The sequence below is a fragment of the Stegodyphus dumicola genome, chromosome 5 (genome assembly GCF_044657685.1).
Source record: "Stegodyphus dumicola isolate Sdum_Otavi_A_Nest chromosome 5, ASM4465768v1".
NCBI lineage: Eukaryota > Metazoa > Arthropoda > Arachnida > Araneae > Eresidae > Stegodyphus > Stegodyphus dumicola.
The window spans coordinates 41,307,237-41,322,987 of NC_140772.1; the positions used below are offsets into that span (position 1 = coordinate 41,307,237).

The 15,751-nt window shown below is 34.5% G+C and overlaps 1 protein-coding gene across 1 annotated transcript in view; it reads left to right on the forward strand.

Moving 5' to 3' along the window:
- The window catches only part of LOC118195908 (uncharacterized), a 172,341-nt gene that overhangs the window by 48,879 nt on the left and 107,711 nt on the right, over positions 1 to 15,751 (forward strand). Inside the window, exon 7 of the mRNA XM_085816613.1 lies at positions 15,386 to 15,475. Within this exon, the coding sequence (XP_085672739.1) occupies positions 15,386 to 15,475 (90 nt within the window). The remainder of the gene's footprint in view (positions 1 to 15,385; positions 15,476 to 15,751) is intronic.

Consider the following 15,751-nt stretch of genomic DNA (forward strand, 5'->3'; position numbering starts at 1 on the left):
ATGTAGTTAAATTTAATTTTTTTAATTAAACTCAATTTATTCTTATAAATATATTTATATATATATCCACTCTGTTACCCGGCTCAGTGATCTCAGTTTCTTTACTCTTATATGTTTGTAAATTGCACATTTTTTGCTTTAAAAATGATTGAATTATGTTGTTTTTATCTTCCGGTTAAGGTTTTTATGCCTTTAGTAAATCTCTATGCAATATTTTTAGAATTATCAACAATTTTAAAGTTGTTTAAGTGCCGCTAAGTCTAATCCTTTTCTTGATGGCGGCCATTGTTTGCTTACATTTGAAACAGCAGACTAGTGGATTTGTTGCCAATCTAGAGAAACGTAGCTTCGCAACAACAAAGATAACACAACAACAAAGATTCATTTATTATTGCAAATTAAATCATGCTTAATCCTTTCTGGAATTTTTTCGAGGAAGTAAGTGTACATCATGCTTCTGTGGTCTTGGTATTCAAAGGAACGCAAATAATGGTGACCGAGCATGTAGGCATAGTCTTCGTCTCTTTTTACTAGTAGAAAGATATCGACTTTTCTATTGCTATTGCAGTCAGTGCTAGAAAAGTTTGTTCACGGATTTTATTCGGCCAGTAATGTGGTGCAGTTCACAGAATTTTGTAGTTCTAGGATGACATGGAACGGGTCTCTAGATAACAGTTCCACTTCCTTGGAATTGTTTCCAGAAGCGATAAATCATAGAAGGAGAGGTGGGGTTATAAGAAGGAGAAATTTAAAATTTTTCTTCTGTAAATGTGTTTTTACGCAGTCTTGAAAGAGGAAATGGAGTACTGTAAGATCGAGTTTGTTATGGGAACTAAGGATTAAATCCGTTTTTTTTTTTTTTTTGTTTCATTATTACAAAATCAAATAATTGATTAACTAATCAAATAATTGATTATAATAATTACCCCAAAGAGCGTTAGCCGAGAAGGGCTATTTATTTCGTTTTGGCATTTTGCGTTTGTTCATTATAAATATCGGTTCACTTTTCAAACTGTTGCCACCAAATATTATATTCCTGTGTTACATTTAAAGAAGTTAAATAAAGAAGAATCTGCATAAATGTATGTATTTTTCTCGCATTGTGAAAAAAGAGCGATACCCATAGCCATCAAATTTTGAAAAGCATTATCCTCCATCGAATATGCACATCTGGAAGCTCTAATTTGGAATTTGTTTTATTATCTGTTTTATATTTCGAAAAATTTTAACGAATTTTCGATTAACAAATTTAACGATTTCAAAGCGAGCAATGGCAACGCTGTACGAAAAAAAAAAAAAAAATTATCTCCAAGCACGCGAGACTGTGTATTGGAAATTCTAAAGATATGCTCATTTAGAAATTATTTGGCGATATTGCTGAGAATTGAATTGTATGGTTTAAGTGTAAAAAACATAATATTTAATAAATAAAGGTAACACCCAAAAAGTTAAAAAAAAAAGCCCGTTTGGGCTAATGTATTATAATGTGAAAGCTTTCAGTCTCAACCCCCCCCCCCTCGGTTGTTTAAAAGTACAGTTCCGCTCCATCTAGTGAATAGTAATGTGATTGAATTTTTCAAATTCTTGATTGCAAAAACAGAGCAATTCGAGCTTAGATATATGTTCTCTTTAGCAGTAGCTCAAAGCCGATCAAAATTTTCTGACGTTAGGTAATGTTGATTTAAAAAAAGATACGCGTTTTTGGTCATTATAATTTGAAAAAAAGGAAACCTCGTATATTGAGTTCTATAAATATTATAATAGAATGACCTAATATGAGATTCATTAAGTATTCATGAGATAAGTATAAATATGAGAAATGATTCCAAGATTTGCGTGGCTTTTTTCGCTAAATTTATTGCATAAACAAATTGCTGCAAAGTATTATGCTAATATCCTTGTTGAATATCTTAGAGTGTAAGCTCAGACATAACGCCTTATCTTTTCGAATGGTGACGCATCCCAGGCAATCAAAGATAGCTATTAATGCCTTTTCTTGGTTGGCATTTTAACGCGATTGCGTCGTTATATTTGCAACCTCCACTTATCGGTGTTAATGTGCGGGCAAAATGCCTCTTCAGCAGTGATTCGGATTAGTGCTTTTTTTTCTTCGTGGTAGAATAGCGTCTAATCTAAGTTTATTAATCATATCTTTTTCTGCCTCGTTTTAGAAGGAAGACGGGAAGAAGGGGAGGCGGAGGGGGTGTGCCTGGGTCTTATCGTCCCGTATGATGGATGGGGCACTGTCAGGAGATTTGCAAAACGAGGCGTCTTCGCGATACTTGACTCCTGTCTAGGAGTCGGTAATTGGAAATAACGTCGCAGTGATTTATCGAGGAGTCCCGCTGACCCGGTCTGTCTTTTTTGACAACGCGACAAAACTCGTCACGCTGCTTCAAGATGGAGCGACGGGTGACGGAGATGACGATACGGGAGCACTTAGAGTTATCTGCCACGATACATATTTCGAGGCAGAGATCGTTGTTTTTTGCATGTGGGAATGCTCGGGGTACGTTGCGAGGTTGGAGAACTATTAAAAGATGGAGCTGTCCTACCGCCCGTCGTTTTGTGTTTCTTGAGGTCCAAAGGGTATGCAAGGCAGCTTGTCAGTATTCATTTGCTTGTATATTTGCGTAGAACCTCGAACATTAACCTTTCATTATATAAGGTTAAGTAAAAACGATCGATGACATTATAAACGGAAGTGATCTTGCAGTTTTATTATATGGTAATAAGAATTTTTGTGTTGTCCGCACCAGCTATTTCCACTATTATAAATAATTCATTATCGGCTGGAATGGAGGTTTAGACTTCCACATTGTTAATGACTGTAATGTTGTAGCTATTTTGTGTTTCTATATTCCCGGTTCCCAAAATTGTTAATCTTCTCACTACGCGATGTTTTAATGTGTATTGTTTTGCTGATTTCGAGATTTGCAGAGATCGATAACGCCGTTGAAATATCTGTTGCCAGTATAAATTTTTATTTTAACATTCCTCTTTGATGATTACTGTATTTAAACTAATCAGTTCTGTAAATTAGACGATTGATCAGATAATTGTTTAAGTTCCTTGAAAGATAACTGCATTTTTAAATTTAATTTCACTGTAATTTTGAAGAAAAAAAAAATGGGGGGAGGAGAACTCAAACGGAATGTTTTTCATAATGTTTGAGAAATTGCGTAGCTTCGAAAAATGGTTTAAGGTTATTAATATTTCTGAGTCTCCCTTCTTAATTATTTCATAAAATTGTAAAATACAATGCTAAGCAAACTTTCTTTTTTTCCCCTTCCCTGGGGAGGGGTCAGGGTTTAGACCTAAAATAGTCGAATAGCCTAAATTAAAATTTTCATTTTCATTTGGACCAACGGAAGATTAAAAGCCAGAGAAAACTACAAGTATGGAAATTAGTATTTCAGAAAGTGCAGAGTGTAATTTCAATATAAATTTCCAGGTTGTATTTGTAAAAGCGAAGAGAATAGTATTTCTAAAAAGTGTAGTATGCATAAGCAACGAAATTTATTTATTAAGAACCGCTATTCTCCATTATACTGCTGGCCATTAAAATTGCTATACCGTGAAGGCATCATACAGTGAAAAATACTTATGCTAGACTGTGCAGATGTTAAGCATTCCAAAGCATGCTCACGAAGCAATTTATCAGTGACGCCATCTATATTATCTATAAATAGGAAGACTGCAGGCTTTTCATTTGGAAATCGCATTTCAACGTTGGTTGTTTGTGTAAGAGTCCTGTTATGCCTGATGTAAGCAGAAGAATCTCCTAACCAGCATGTGCCGAAATTCGACCATAGCCTATCGGAACTGCGATTAATCATTCCACTACATTGCTGATTGTGTTGGTCAGTATCGGATGACTGCCCAACGAATATAGAATCCATGGATCCAGGAAGGCCACATTTAAATGCCGTGTAGGATCTTAGCGGCGCCGTCCCACAGACGCCCGAGAGGACAGGCATGTTGTCTTCTCGGTCTTGCGGAATTGCACAGTCGCGCCACATTCCGTGAGGCTCTTGTACAAAACAACAAGTAATTACATGGACAGAGCAACGACGTCTGCAGCACCATGGACTGTCAGGGCGGCAACCATTGTTGCTGCTTTCCTTACTCTGCAGCAGAGACAGTCGCACCTACAGTGGTGGGACGAACGAAGACACTGGACACAGGAGTGGCACATGTCGTCTTTTCAAACGATTCCTAGTTTTGCATACAACATCATGATAGACGTATCCGTGTGTGATCCTCTACAAATGGAAAACGGGGTGCAGCACTATTTAAAAATATGCACAGGCAATACAGCTACAGTGTTTCAAGCGGAGTTCAAGCCCTGAAAACAGCGATTATTAGGCTAGGTGATACACAGCCAGCGAGCTCAATGAAAATCATCATTGACAGCCTTCCCTCCACAGCCTAAATAGTCTCAAAATTTCAAAAGCAAGCGTACAAAGTTTAAGGGAATTAATTAGCATGCTAAAGGATTCCTCCCAGCTGGAATTTAACTATATAAAAGCGCTCATAGGCATAAAGGGAAATGAGCGGGCGGATAAAGAAGCAACACAGTTGGATTCGATCAACACAGAGCTTCCGCTTTCAGAGGACACTGCGAAACATCAAATCTTACGAGAAATTCGCCGCCTTTGGTAAGCTAGATGGAACCAGACGCTCAACATACACCATCTTCCACAAGGTCATAACCTTAAGGCTTATGACAAACCATATTTTAAACCAAATATTAACAAATCATGGGAAATTCCCATAGTATATAAAGAGGTTTTACAAAAAGCCAGTGAGATGTGTATGCGGCATCAGCCGTGAGGTAGCAGGAGTAGTCCGTTACCTCTCAACATGCCCAAGCACAGTCAGCGAGAGACAGACACTGCTTCCATAACCTCTACTATCCCTAGACACTGTGGCAAAGTTTGGCGTCCACCTTAAAAGGCTTGAGAGTAATTCGAGTCAACAAATGAGTCGAACTTTTTAATCTACAGCCGTTAACATCACGTATTGTAAATTACCAGTAAGGCATCCTTATAATATTTGTTTGTCACAATCTTCATGACTACATTTAAATACCAGATAGGGCATCACGTGTCGTACTTAATATGTGTGAATATTTTTCCTAACCTAGTTGTATTAATTTTATATATTTCCTTCTATCTTTACTGTAATATTTTGTTTTTAAATAAAAGAGAACGAATCAGTTGAGAAGATCCGGTGAAATGATTTGTTAACGCAACAAATCTTTCAGTCAGAGCACTCTCAGCAAAATCGAAAATCGAGTGAAAAATCGAGTGATTTTAGAAAATTCCCCCAAATCTGTAGAGGATGTTGAAAAAATTAGTAGGAACTTCGTTTTAAAAAGGGTTTTTTTTTTTTTTTTTTTTTTTTTTTCCGGCTGCATCCGATGGAGCAAAGATTTTTAGCTTGTATGTTAAATGAAGATATTAAATTTAATAAATCTAAAACGAAAATTTTGAAAAATAATCTGTTTAAGATTATAGACTTTCATCGTTCGACCAACATATGTTCCAAATTTTATATGAGACTATCCATCTCTACCCCGAACTCACATCAGATGCTTTATATTATAATAATATAGTCGATTATCGATAATCGATAATCGACTGTAGAGTTTAGCCCACTTCATGTAAAGGTTACATTCCTTTATGCGAGTATTGTGAAATTCTAATATCTGTGTACGCTTCTACCATTACTGAATATTTATTGATTTTTATTTAAAATGCTGTATATTTTTAACGTATTTATTTCAATTACGTTAGCTGAAATCATTTAAAGTTTTCTTTTTTTTCTTTTCATGTTCTTCTGCCCTTAGGATATTGGTTCGGTAAGTGCTATTTGATTATTTTAAGTTCTATTTATCAGTTTTCTCCCCTACTTACTGAGGAAAACCTAATAAAGTGATTGAAAATTAAAATGAAATTCAATTTATATGAGACTGGCATACTTTCGAATATTGCACAGGTATAGATTAAACTTATTTTTCATTACTTCAGGAAATTAATTATGATTTCTTTTCTTTTTTGGTGACTGTTTCTTCTTTGCGACATCTAATAACAGGGGGTAAGTTTTGATATGTGTTTCATCTTTTTATATGGACTATTTTACGCAGTTTTATTTTAATATTGTAAGATAAAGTTTGCACATTTCATTATTTTTCTGTTTGGGTATTTCATTATGCTTTACCTTTGTTTTATGGTGATAGTTTTTAATCAGATTTATTTATTCAAATTTTTTTAATTAATAATTAAGAAAATAGCTAAAGATTTCACCATCTATATTGTATATTGATTTAATACATTGAGCATAGTGATTATGGTGTATATGTGTGTTGTATAAAAATGATATGCGTGTATTTGGAATTGTGTATATATTGTGTGTGTAAAATCATGAAAACCTTTGTTAAAATCCTTTGTTGAACGTTCTCTCCTCTTTTTTTTTTTTTTTTTTTTACTCTTAACTGTGTATTCTTTTTTATTACCTTTTAATGTAAATATTTTAAATATATTTTTTAATGTAATTTCATTTCATATAAATCATGCTATAGAAATAAACTAGACTTTTATCTGCAATAATATTTCTAATCTATCATTACATCTCATTACAATGTTATATGCTTTATGGGTTATTCAGACTGCCCCAAAAAGTGGATATTCAGACTGATATGCTTTACATTTTAGGCTAGAAAGTCCCTACCCTGCGCTTTCTTCATTGTATAATTTTGTATTTTTCACTTGAAATCTAATGAACTTTTTAGTAAGAGTAGACTTCTTTCCTGCATGCCCTGTTACTTTAAATAATATCTTGAGCCTCATTTTAATAAATGTATGTTGAAATCACAGTGTGGACATTATTTCAGCTTTTGAAAAGAAAGGAAATAGCTACGGGTGCAATTTTCTTTCACTAAGATTCGCATAAAAATTATATTACACATAGTACAGTAACAAGCAGTTTTTTAGGATTTTGCCTTAAAAGATAGGTTTCTTTCAGTTTAGTGCAATAATTATGTACAGCTCTTAAGAAGAATTTAGTTCAGACTGTGCATTTAAATCCGTATTTGTTTGAACTAATTGAATGAAAATTTAATGTAAAGAAAATTACATTTTAACAAACAGAATTTTTGTTAGATTTGTTAATTTTTGCTAAATAGGATGATATGCGCATGAAAATTTTATATAAATGAAAATTTTATAAAATTCATATTATAATTTATATAATATATTATAATATGGATTTTAAAAAACAGAAAGTTGTACATTTTCTGTTTTTTAAAATTCATATTGATTGTGAATATTCATTGAGATTGGTGTCTCTTTTCAATGCATCAGCTCTTTATATTTAATTGTAATTAATTCTAAAATATTAATTGATTTATATGCACTTTTTCCTGTTTTTTTCCCCACAATGCTTTAAATCCAGTTAAGATGTTCCAAAATTTTTTTTTTATTTTGTTTATACATGAATATAGAGGTCTTAGGCTTGTTTTTTAATATAAATGTATTACTATGTTATGTAATTTATTTTAATTTTATATAATATGTAAATATAACTTTTCAAAGTTTTTATTTATCATAATTTTTATGAATTTTACTAATGCAAATATGTTGTTTCTTCTCCCCCTTCTTCTACTGCATCTTCCTACAAATGATTATCAATGGTTCCTGTTTATAAAAGTAGTACGTAAGTAAAACTTTTATTTTTAATAATATTCTTTCTTTTTAAATTAAATCTAAACTAAACTCAGTGGCACAACAGGCCTAGTGGGCCATGTCCTGCAGTGCTCCTTTCCTGTCCCGAGGTGCATGAGCATTTGCCTGGACAAATGGTCAGCTTGTTGCAGGGCACACGGTTTTTGGTCCCCAAGTGAACTTAGTATTCATTTTATCGACACACTCAAGGAATGAAATGCTGAGTCAACGTTGTCCAGCCGGAGGATCGAACCTCGGACCAATTGTATTGCTGTGCAACGCGCTAGCTATTGCACCACCGGGCCGTAATTAGAATAATAAGAGACATATTTGATCTATAAACATTCAGTTTTCTTTTTATGAAAATACAGTATATATATAGATAAATCGTCTGTTTTGTAATGATTGATTAACATGAAGGCAAGACTTGACACATGAATCTTCATAAAGCTTTAATAAATTATTAGAATCAGCCTTTTCTTCCAAAGACCATAGAGGTCACACCAGAGTCCTTTAAAAAGCAGACTAATACTGATTGTTTTCTTCGAGTGTCATAGTATTGCAAGTCATAAATTTCTACCAGATGGCCAAGCTGTTTGCAAAGAAACTTATTTGAGTGTTTTGCTTGAAGTAATTGGTAGAAAATATCCTTGTGACAAAATTACCGGATTTTTGTACCATGATAATTGACCTATTTCTAATACTTCTGATACTGAATTTTTGGTTAAAGTTTCAATAAATACAAGCTCTAGGTGATTTTCTGCTTATGTAAAGTGAATATGAGCCAGTTCTATTAGAAAGCCCTTCTCTTAGGCAGGCACATCTTTGGCATATTTTAGTAATCGCTACAAGCTCTGTATTCACCCAACATGGCACCTTGTGAGTTTTTCTTATTTCCGGAGTTAAGATTGCACTTCGTAATACCCTATTGGTCAGTTGATGCTATAACGAGTATACGAGTTCTGAAGGAGTTTTATAGGAATGTATGCTATGAAGATTTAAAAAAACGTTGGCTGAAGTGCATTGCAACTCGAGGGAATTACTTTGAAGATAGTATGATGATACTGACCTATAAAGTGAAATCGTGTGTTTTATGGTAATATTTCCGATGCTTTATTCATTTAGACATCGTTTAAAATGCCATTAACATATTACATAAAAGAATGACTTTTTGTTTGCAATAGTAATTTGCGTTAATTTTAGAAGAGAAAAGTATCCTCGCATTTCGGTGGACAGCAGTTCCCTTTTTTCCTCCCATACCTCTTGGTGAAGGTAAATTTGTTCTGTTGAGACTGAAAGTTCAGTTCGAAATAATAACTCAACTACAGCAATGTTCTCTCGTTTTCTTAAAATTAGAGACTTTGCAGCCTAAGGCATAGTAGTAACTTGGGTGGGCCTACGGCTATGTTTATGAATGAAACGTGATGCGGGTCTTTAGGGGAATCTGCGCCGGTTGATGACTAATACATTTCGAATGCTATTTGTTCTTATTCCAAGATGAGTAGGACATGAAAAGTTGTACAAAAAATGAAGGAACGCCTCTATGAGGCTGCCACATCGTTTTTTTTTAAACCACCTGTCTGCGCCTTTTTGCAAATTTGCCACTGTTCGAAAAGACAAAAACCTTCATAAGAGTCCCCCACCACCACCACCACCACACACACAAGTGCCTGCAATTTTATGAAGACCGATTATTTCTAACTTTAAAAAAGTAACCTTTAAAGGTTCGAGTATTTAATGCCGGGACACTCTTACGCAATTCCAGGTGCCTTTGAGTAAAGTGTAAGTCATTTAGCATAAAGATTTTGAAAATTTATTTCATCTTCTGCTTAATTAACTAATAAGCGATGGAAACGAAAGCTCGTGATGGAACGAAAGTTGGATGGAAACGAAAGTTCCATCGTATTAGTTCAGTTCTTAGTTTTTACTTAGTTCTCGAATTAGCATTAATTAAAGTGCATACTTAGGTTGTAAAGCATTTTCTCCCTCCTTTGCGCATGCTTTTGTGGTTTACCTTCAAGTATTTCGACGCGTATTCGGGAGGTCTGGAGTTCGAATCCCGGCGAGAGCATCGCGGATTTCTTGAATTCCCTCGCTTCGAAAAAGCTTTAAAACAATCTAAAAGGTAGCCAAAGATTTGTTAATAAAACGTCCTTAAGATCAGAGTTCTAATTCGTATCGAGTTCCTGATTCGCACGAAGTGAGGCTACTACTTTTCAAGTACTTTTTTTCCCCTTTTGTAGGGCTTTTTTAACAGTGATTACAGTGACGTAAATTCATTGGAGAATGTTGTTCTAATATTAGAATAAGAGCTAATAATAAATACATTCGAATAAATTCTAATAAAATGATCAAAATAAAAAATAAATGAAGCAGATATGAATTATTTAAAATGTGCTATAAAAATTGAACAAATATAAATCTGGGTAATCACTTCATTCTTTTATGTAATATGTTAATGGCATTTTAAACGATGTCTAAATGAATAAAGCTTTTTTTGCTGAAATATTCTTATTTAGTGTAGTGGAAACGAATACGGAAATTTAATATAGTTTACTGTCGCTCTGCCAACGCGTGCAACAATTTCTTGCTGTACAAACGCTTGCAACGCAGTGCAACACGCGTACTTTGCATCCATTGCCTAACGGTTTGATCAACTACGTAAAATTGTGGAGTGCTTGTCGCACCCATAGTAATGTGTAACCCAAAGTAATGTGGCCTTAGAATTAATTATCAAGAAATAAAATTGTGTCTTGTTATCCACGCCACATCTGCAAATTTTTACTTCTCCGTTATACATCTTAGAAAACTACCTCACCAAGTATGCACGGAAATTATATATATAATCTATTAGTTTTAAGTATGTCAAAAAAATGTGTATATATATCAGCAGTTAAGACTTGGAAGTTTTTGAATTCCTGGAAAGCATTAACAGGTTTTGGCTTATTATTCTTTTGAGCCTTATAAAATATATAATGTTAATTATAATATGAGTGTAAAAGAAATTCAGTTTTAGTATTCTTCAGCGCATACCAGATTTTCATTTAGTATTTCTTTTGTATGCACATTTTTCACAATATCTGAGAAATGAAAATAGAGGTTTGCATTCTCGATCAAATGTCCCATTTATAAGAAAGGATAAATGACCTTTTTGTACAAATGTCCCATTTATAAGAAAGGATGAATGACCTTTTTGTACAAATGTCCCATTTATAAGAAAGGATAAATGACCTTTTTGTACAAATGTCCCATTTATAAGAAAGGATAAATGACCTTTTTGTAACACCCATGTTCTTGGAAATTCAAGCTTTTAGAAAAAGAGTAAAGGAAAAGCAAAGTCGCGCATTTCGTCCTTTTCCTTCGACCACCAGCGGCCGAGCGGTAAAGTCGCTGAACACTGGTAGTTCGGTCCGAGGTTAGAATCCCGCGAACGGGCTGGCTGTATGGGCGTTTTCGTGGTTTTCCCCATGTGTAACGTGTATACGAGCCAGTTTCCATTAGAAAGTCCTCCACGAAGGCATCCCTCCTCTTAGGCAGATAGCCTTCAAGGCTTTGCCATAATCACACACACACACGTCCTTTTCCTTCGTTGCGTTCTTATTCATATATTAAGGTGGAGAATGGAAAAGTTGGCTTTGTTCTTTGGTTTTGCGCAATTGGCACATTGATAAGCCCGCCCCAGTTAAATTTCGTGAAGGTGGTACACTCCCTGACAAACAGTTTGGATATAGAAAGATCCTTTTGTTTAAAATAAATCTGCTAATTAATGAGAAAAATCTGTATACATGTTACGGTGAAACACCGAAATCTGGAGAATGTCGACTTTCACCGGTGAATGTCAACATTCACATAGTCGCTTGGTTATGTCCGAAATATTTTCCAAATACTCTTAGTTCTGACTTACACCGGTGAATGTTGACATTCACCATGTACTAATGGTGAATGTTGAACATATAAGAATATTATATTTCCTTCTCCGTAATTCATTCGCGAAAAAACGCACTTAAGACTCAAAATAAGAACTTAAGAACATAAGAACTTAAAACACACAGTACATTCAAAATGAGAAAGGAAAATAATAGAAATTATAAACTTACCAAATTATGTGATTCAAATCTTATTTATTTCAACAACTTAAACTATTATGACCCTTTGAATTGCACAAGAGTTCCTTGCTTTTACAACTGCATTTATTTGTGGAACACTTACTTTTGCAATGACAGCGTGTACATATACTCCTCTCTTTTCGACCTACACCAGAGCATATCTGTGATTGTTGACATACACCGGTGAGGGTCCGAATGTACAAGAATGTAAAGAAATATTCGATCTTTCACCGACGTATTTGGTGAATGTTGACATTCTCCGGTGAAAGTCGACATTCTCCAATTTCGGTCTTTCACGGTAACATACACACAGTATAATGTTTAAAAACGCTTCCCTTTCTGAAGGATTATCTTAGCGCAAAATAATAATGTTTAATACGTCACCAGAAGTTGATTGTTTTGGAAACAAATTTCAACTAACAACATGTAATGCAACATTTTATTTCGTTTACTAGTTGCTTACATTTGTTTGTTTTGTTTCTGGTTTACATCCAGTTGATGTAAATCCACGACCTCAAAATCTATCACAAAATTGTTAATGTGAATACCAGGCCACGAAAAATTCACGGAATTTCACTGTTTATCCCACAAACGCCCGGCGAATATTTTTTTTCTGCGATAAAAGTGCAATTAACTAATGAACAACTTTCGCATCGTCATAAATTTAGCGCTATTTTAGTCTCGCGCTATGCCAAATAGGAATAGCGTAAAGTGGAGTCTTGGTACTGCATGTAGAAATAAATTATTTAATAATTTTATTTTGTAAAATAAGCTGCTCTATAAATTGAAATTCGATGTCAGTATTTTGATTTTTTTCTTTTTTTTTCTACTAGATTTATTTACCTCTAAACGGTTTAGAAGAAACGCAATGAAAATAAGGCCTCCTCTGTATGTCTTGGGATTTGGTGGTCCCCTTTCTCGATTTAAAGTGGAGCTGAGTGGTTACTTTCCTGTTGCGGGATTCTCCATCTTCTGTGCATGGCGCAGTTGACAGGGCACCATAAAGCACGTGACTCCGCCACTTTCTCGTGATGGGGCTATTTGCTTCACCAAGGCCCCCTGCGGGCCAGCACAGATTTGTGGCCCATTATTTGGCACTAAATATCTCCGTCCCGGGACTCGGGTTTCTTTCTCTGCTTTTTTTTTATTTGCTTCATTCCTTCCGTAGGTAGCATCCTATCCTGTAGTGTGTCTGAAGCGGTCGTTGTTTCCTTAATGGATCGCTGTCTTCCTCGGCAGCACTAAATTTCAACCGAACTTTATTTCTCGTGAGTTACGGTTTCGGAATTCCAAATGCTAGCAGGAAGAAAAAAAGAAGAGTTCAGAGGCAAATAGAGAGAATTTTCTTGACGACGTCAAAATTTGCGAGCTATTATGACGTCACTACTGGTTGCCACCTTGAGGTCGTTTCTCCCGGAATCTGAAAATTTGGAAATGCAGTCGAATATCTTTTTACGCGGATGCTTTCTTATCTTTTCTTCCCCCCCTTTTTTTTTCTCTTTAGCGGGGTTTTGAAATTATGTACGCATGTTCAATTTTTCTTTGTCCCTAAATGGGAATAATTTTTTGACTATCAGTATTCACTCACTGCGCGTGGATAATAATCCAGCACTTCCTCCACTGCAAAACTAAACGTCTTCAACTTTTCAGCAAAGTAAAAAAAAAAAAAAAAAAAAAAAAAATTAATTCATCAAATTCTGAATGAGACATCGAATTCTAACGTGAGTTGAAGAACTGTGTATCTGAATATCGTGAAGTTATCATGGACGATATTCAAGATTAACTCAAAGTTATTGTTAGTAGGAAAGTACTTTAAAAATACAGAAAAGAGGATAATGTATTATTATAATTATCAGAAAATTGCCATTAGCAAGTTATCTGTAACTGCAATTAATTTAGTCTCAATAAGTTCATTTGGTCACGTAAATTAAATTAGGGAAAAATTATGGAAGTAAAGGGGAAAATTATGTACGTAAAGGGAAAATGAAGACACTAAATTATAAAAGCCATCATTAGAAATGAAGGAACTAAGTTATACGTTCCATTAAACTGTGGATAAAAACAGCTTCCAAATACATCATCTTCTCTCACTGCTGTTTCCTATCTATTTTTCGTTTTAGTATTTTTTGGAGATAATTTTATTTTACACTGATCATTTTTAACGAGGGTTTTCCCATCGTTTCATAGAAAACGATTAAACGAACTCAGACTTTTTTAGCCTTCCGTCGACGGTAGCCCAGAAGGGTTATTAGTCCCCAAACGGCATTTTGTGGCGTTTCCTTATAAACAGCGAATCACTTTTCAGATTGTTGCCACCAAATATTATCGCCCTGTATTATATTTGAAGAAATTAAATAATGAAGAATCTGCATAAATGTGTGTATGTTTCTTGCATTGTGATAAAACAACAGTACCTAGAGCCATTAAATTTTGAATGACGTAATTCTGCTGCGAATATGGGCATCTGGGAGACCAAATTTGAAATTTGGAATTTGTTTTATAATCTATTTCATATTTTGTAAAACTTTAACGAATTTTTGATTAACAAACTCAAAGATTTGAAAGCAAGCAATGGCAACACTGTACGGGGAGGGGGGAAATTATCACTAGCGCGTGAGAGTGTCTATCGGAAATTCTAAAGATATGCTGTTTTTAAATATTTTGTGATATTGCTGTTGAATTGAATTTTATGTAGTATAATTGCGAAGAACATGATATTTAATAAATAAAAGTAGCACTCAACCCTTAAAAAAGCGCTCCTTTGGGCTTAATATAAAATATGAAAACTTTCAAATTTTTTAAAAATTATTTATTTATTTTTAACATAGTGTTTTGTTTGAGCTAATCTGAGTCTTCTTGCTCAACCACTAGAGGTGGAAGACTCAGTTGCGCTAAGTACTTGTACCACAAGAGCTCTCATGAAGAATGCGATAATTCCTTGCATTCTCGTGATGGAGAATGTAATATTTCGGTGCATTCTTACCATTACAAAAGACGACTGGAAAGAGGCACTAGTCCCGGTCGACCTAATCCATGTGGTAATGAGTTATTGTCCGCTACATGTTGCGTTCTGTTAGGCGTAAAATTTATTAGGCTTTTGGGAACGAGAAAGGAAACATTAACTGTGTGAGTGAGTCTCGAACTATCGAACTATTAACTCGAATCATCTGTTTGCTATCTGGATTGTAACTCCTTATGCCACAACAACACGCACGAAGGAATTCGAAAATTCATTACATTCCTCGCCACTTAAAGGGCGACTGGAGAAAGACTGGAGCCTCAATAGAACCAGATTTTTAATTCGAGCACCATCTACAAAATATTAAGTTTTCCGGAGCAAGAAACCTAAGAATCAATTGTGTTCTGACTGGGACTCGAACGACGGATCTTTTGTTTCCTAGCTGGAGTACACTCTGGGGAATACGCTAATTTCTTACGCCATTGCAAGAACAGTTTTGCCATTGACGTCTTTAATAATATTGGAATTATAAATTAAATGTCTTGATTTTTTTTAGCAAGAGATTGATCTTTTCTGTAACTTTTTTCTTTTAGACGGCTCTTCATTGGGCAGCGAAACATGGCGACGCCAACATAGTCAAATTGATCGCCGGTGCTTATAAAGTCAATACCAACATTAGATCGGTGAGATATGCATTTTTCTTTCTCTGTATTGTTTTGAAAGTTTTGTTTTTACATCTAAAATAATTTGTCAGTATTTTTTTGAAATTTGAATGTGGAGAAGTTATAAATGTGAATATCAAACTTTATTAATTACGAATGTGTGTCAGTTTTCTTTGCAACTGACACATATTTATAGATATTGCACTTGTATGTTAATATAATAGGTGGCAATGAATCCAACTATATTTATATTGCTTTCTCTTTTTCATGTTCAATTTGCTTCACTTTGAAACTCTG